General features: G+C 37.1%; 1 protein-coding gene across 1 annotated transcript; it reads left to right on the top strand.

The window, feature by feature from the left end:
* Positions 1 to 1,807: 1,807 nt before the first annotated feature.
* LOC115707209 (uncharacterized) lies at positions 1,808 to 3,776 on the top strand. The gene is made up of 2 exons (XM_030635129.2): positions 1,808 to 2,435; positions 3,068 to 3,776. Exons 1-2 carry the CDS (start codon positions 1,991 to 1,993, stop codon positions 3,607 to 3,609), a joined length of 987 nt encoding a protein of 328 aa, XP_030490989.2. The 5' UTR covers positions 1,808 to 1,990; the 3' UTR covers positions 3,610 to 3,776.
* The last annotated feature ends 1,075 nt before the right edge of the window (positions 3,777 to 4,851 follow it).

Raw genomic sequence — 4,851 nt, forward strand, 5'->3', positions numbered from 1 at the left:
AAAGTGTCGTGTGGAATTATCTACCTCCGTCAGCCCTTCCCCTTCTTTTTCCCGATAAATCCTAGTTGGAATATGTGTTTCTGTTTGATTCTGATAAAATGCACTAAAACAATGAGGAATAGGATCATCATCTTTCAACCACTGACCATACTTAGAAACTTGCAATCCATCTTCAGAAGTCTCCATTAAAGCTTCTTTACCACATTCTCTCTTTTCATGTCCCCAAACTCCACAAGCAAAGCAAAGAGTTGGCAATCTTTCAAACTTAAATTGAATCCAAAATTTCCTCCCACCACAAGGTATATACCTGCCCACAAAGATGCTCTGCTTCAAAGGGAATCCAATTTTCATTCTCACAAATCCATTCAAAAACATTTGGTTTTCATTAATCCACCTAATTTCCTGAACTTCACCCGCTATCTCTCCCAACCTCATAACATTGGCTCGAGTAAACGCTCTAATTGGCCATCCTTTCATCTTTACCCAGCAACAGACCTTATCTAACCGTGCCTCTCTCCACAGACCTGAGCTAGGCCACTTTTCCAGCAATAAGAGACCTCCATTAAAAATCCATGGCTACTTATTCAGAATACCCACTGCTTCCTCTCGGGTTTTAAATGTGATTCCTACAAATGAGTCTTCCTCATCTTCTTCTAAAACCTTAACTTCCCACCCTCCAATTCCTTTCCACATACGGTTAAAAATTGTTGTGAACAGAGATTCCTTAATCTCCCTCTTGGCAACCAGTTTGCCTACTAGAGAATGTTCACCGAAAGAGGAGGCTGCCTCCTCATTCTCCTCCCAATCCTCCTCACTACTAACCCCCAATTTACTTGTCATTGAAACAATGTCATCCACAGTCTCACTCAAATTCCCTCCACCGCCGCCAGTTGCCATACATACCAGTAAAACAAAAAGATCGATCATTCTGCAGTTCAGAAACTATAGCATAGAGGAGGGCCCTTTAGACCATTATTTGATATAATTTATCATCAAACAAAATACAGTTAACTTTCATAAAAAATAAATAAACAAAATAAACTGTCTTCATAAATTTTGGGGTTGCAAACAAAATTAAAATGAATATAATTTTGTATTGTAAATTTTGGTGTATATGAAGTCGACCTTCCGGCCCAGACCTCAAACACGCTCTAATCAGAAAGATAATGGACCTCAAATCTTACGGAATGAGAGCGAAAAGAGGCGGGCAAAACAGAAACACATCAAATGTTTTATAGTGTAACTGTTTTTCTTATGTGCAATAAAATTTAGGCTAATTAGTAATTTTTCCCCCGAACTTTGACATGTGTTAAATCGTGCCCCCTGAACTTTTGTGGCCGTTAGAAATTCCCCCCGAACTATTGAGATTGTTAAATTTAAGGACTTTTGTCTAATTTCATTCAATTTTACTGTTTCATTGATTGTTTATTTACTAAACTATGCTCCCAGACTTTGATATTTACCAAATCATGCCCCTCCAACTTTGATATGTACTGAATCATGTCCTTTGAACTTTCATTCATGTTAGAATTTTTTACTAAAATTAGACAAAAGTCCTTAAATTTAACAATCTTAATAGTTCGCGGGGAATTTTTAATGGCCAAAAAAATTCAGGGGTACGATTTAGTACATGTCAAAGTTCGGGGGGAAAAATTACTAATTAACCTAAAATTTATTAAGTAATATTAAATAACTACTAGAAAAATAAATTAAGTTAAAGAGTATGGTATATGTCAAAAGAAATGGAAGTATATTAGAACAATCTTTTGAAAGGTGTACCAAATATTTTCATTTAATATTAATTAGTAATCATAAATATTTTAGTATGGGTAGATGAAGACATTGGTGAACTAATATCAAACTTCTAAAAACGATTTTACTTTATTCAATATTTAATTAAAAAGTTTAGTAAAATTTTTTCCCTTAAAAACTACTAAACGATTTGTAATATTTATTTTTGAACGTTACATTTCTCCAAAGAAAAAGAAAAATGGCTTCCTGTTGTTCTTCAATCTGCTCACTCAAGTCTCTCTTCATCTTCTTCGTCCTCTCCGCCATACCCATCGCCTACCTCGTCTCCCTTGAACTCGCCACCCCAGCCACCCCCGTCTTCTTTTACCGTGGCCCAGGCTGGTTCCGCGAGTGCGCCAAGTGGGACGATCACCACCGTCGATTCCTCATCTCCTCCTTCGCCGGCGCCGTGTCCCAGCTCACTGCCCCCGACGACCACTCTCCGGAGACTGTTCTGAGCGAAGTTCCGTTGATCAAAGATGCTGACGTGGCCGGTAACGCCACCCTCGGACTCGTCATTGACCGCCCTAGGAATCGCCTCCTCGTGGTCGCCGCTGACCTCATGGGAAATCGCTATGCTGCTCTGCTCGCCTATGATTTGACTACGTTGAATCGCCTCTTTCATACCCAGCTCAGTGGTCCAAGTGGGGTTCGACTCTTTTATTTGATTTGTTTTTGCCTCTTTCTTCATTAATTTTTTGTCCCAATCTAACTTTACATGCTCAAACTGGTATGATTAGGTCATAGTTTGTTGCATTAACTGGTTTGGGGAATTGAAAATCTAAAAGCTAGGTTCAAAAGGGTACTAATGAAAGTAGTTATTTTTGGGTCTTGATTTGTTGAAAAGCTATTGTTAGTTAGTATCACAATCATAATGCAAAAGTTTGGTTCTTTAATAAATGCCATGTATATAGGAATAATCAGTTTGGGTTTTAATTTGTTGAAAATGATTGCAATTTGCATCATAGGTTATAACTTATATGAAAGTAGCTAGTATGGGTTTTAATTTGCTGTATAGGCATTGTAAAAGTTTAGTTCTTCAATAAATGCCCATATATAATAGCATTGTAGGGTATATGAAATTAAATTAGTTGAAATTTAATGAACCCATTTGTTGCACGGAAAATACTTAGAGGGACCTTAAGTGTGAAACACCGTAAAAAATAACATATCATTATTGGTGCGCTCCTGTATTGTTTCATTAGTCATTGTCGTATCATCTCTGTTTTGTACATGGGTTTTAATGAAGCTTGTTCCTTTGATTTGATGGATGTAGATGATGAGAAATCCTTGGCGGATGATGTGGCAGTGGATGCAGAGGGGAATGCATACGTTACAGATTGTGTAGGCAATAAAATTTGGAAAGTTGGGGTGGACGGAAAGTTCATTTCCATCATAAGAAACCCTCTCTTCACTACCACACAGTGGTACAAGAACTTGGTTGGGCTGAACGGAATCGTTTACCACCAAGATGGGTTTTTGATTGCCGTTCATACCTTCAGCGGAAACTTGTTAAAGATTGACTTGACAAAAGGAGAGGAAGTGAAGTTGATCAAGGTAGCTGGAGGTCCACTCACTTTTGGAGATGGCCTTGAGCTGCTTTCTCCAACTAAGCTTGTTGTTGCCGGGCGACCTTCTGCTAGACTAGTTGAGAGCTCTGATGGATGGGAAACTGCCTCAGTCGTTGCCACCTTTTCTGGCCCAAAGCGCAGAATGGCATCGGCTGCAACTGTTAAGGACGGGAAAGTGTACCTGAACCACCTTTTTGGTCTGGGGTTCCCTAAGCCTAAGCATGCTATTATTGAAGCAGTTTTCTAAACTTAGGTGGGAGTAACAGAGGAAAGCAGCAATATGTGAATTATGATGTGTTCAAATTCAGATGTAACTTTGATGGTGTATTGATTACAGAATTTTTTATATTTATGGCTATTATATCAGCTATAATAACATTGTTATTTCATTGATCAGATTATTATCTTTTGCTGCAATGGCCTTCTCAAATTATATTTACTTGGTGCTTGAATTTAACTTGTTAATCATTGATGCAGATTTGCTTGATTTCTACAACCCTTCCACATGAAATCCTTAAGATTAGCCAGCTTGATTCATATAGTCTGTCTTTCCTCTTGCTTGACTCCATAGTAATAGTTGATTCATATTCTTAGTTATATAACCAGTTGTCTTTTTTTGGGGGGGAAATTTTATAAATGATGCTTAGAATTTTACCTGATATCAAATTTTAGACTTCCAATAATTATATACCAATATATGCCTAATTTTATTTTCTTCTACCCCTTCAATTAAAAATCATAACTCTCCATCTCCCTCTCTTTTCTCTCTTTGTCTGCTCGAAGCCACTACTGAAAACCTTGCTCCCTTCAATCTCAGTGGTGACGAAACCTTAGAAGCCCCAAAAACCTAGACGAAACCTATGTGCCCTGAACTCAGACCTTCATAGCACTCAAGCATCCACAAAACCCAGAGACCCCAAACCTCTGTCTGTGAGAGTGGCGAAGAAACCCAGAGACCCCAAATCCTTCGTTTGCGAGCTTTGCCACCACCGAAAGGTACCATTTGTTTTTCATTTTTTTTTAAAGAACATTGAACAACTTTCTTTTGGACATGGATTTGTGATTGTTTTAGTGAGATTTTAATTTTAAATTTTTTTATTTTTTTAGGATTTTGTATTTGTTTGAGATCTTAGATGGTGGTGGTTATGGTGTTTTTCGACCAAATTTATCAATAGGTTATCGATATGTTTTTTATGGATCTATTTGTGTAACATAGTTTTGTCAATTTGGTGTTTATCGATAGGTTATCGACACAATATTTATGGTTTATCGTTCTTGTTTGTCTCAATTATTTTATCAATTTTGTATTTATCGATAGTTTATCGATGATTTCTATTTGTTTACCACTATTTTGTAAATTTAGTAGTTATCGATAGGTTCTCGATACTTTGCCAATATATTATCGATGGTTTCTAATTTGTTACATTTTTTTGTCAATTTATCGGCACAATATTTATGTTTTATCGATGGTTTCTAGTTTGTCTCAATT

Source organism: Cannabis sativa, chromosome X (genome assembly GCF_029168945.1).
Source record: "Cannabis sativa cultivar Pink pepper isolate KNU-18-1 chromosome X, ASM2916894v1, whole genome shotgun sequence".
NCBI lineage: Eukaryota > Viridiplantae > Streptophyta > Magnoliopsida > Rosales > Cannabaceae > Cannabis > Cannabis sativa.

Excerpts from the sequence above, each read along its gene's own strand:
- LOC115707209 (XM_030635129.2), top strand. The coding sequence starts at position 1,991 with ATGGCTTCCTGTTGTTCTTCAATCTGCTCACTCAAGTCTCTCTTCATC. Across the intron at positions 2,436-3,067 it reads TACCCAGCTCAGTGGTCCAA|ATGATGAGAAATCCTTGGCG; the intron begins GTGGGGTTCGAC and ends TGATGGATGTAG.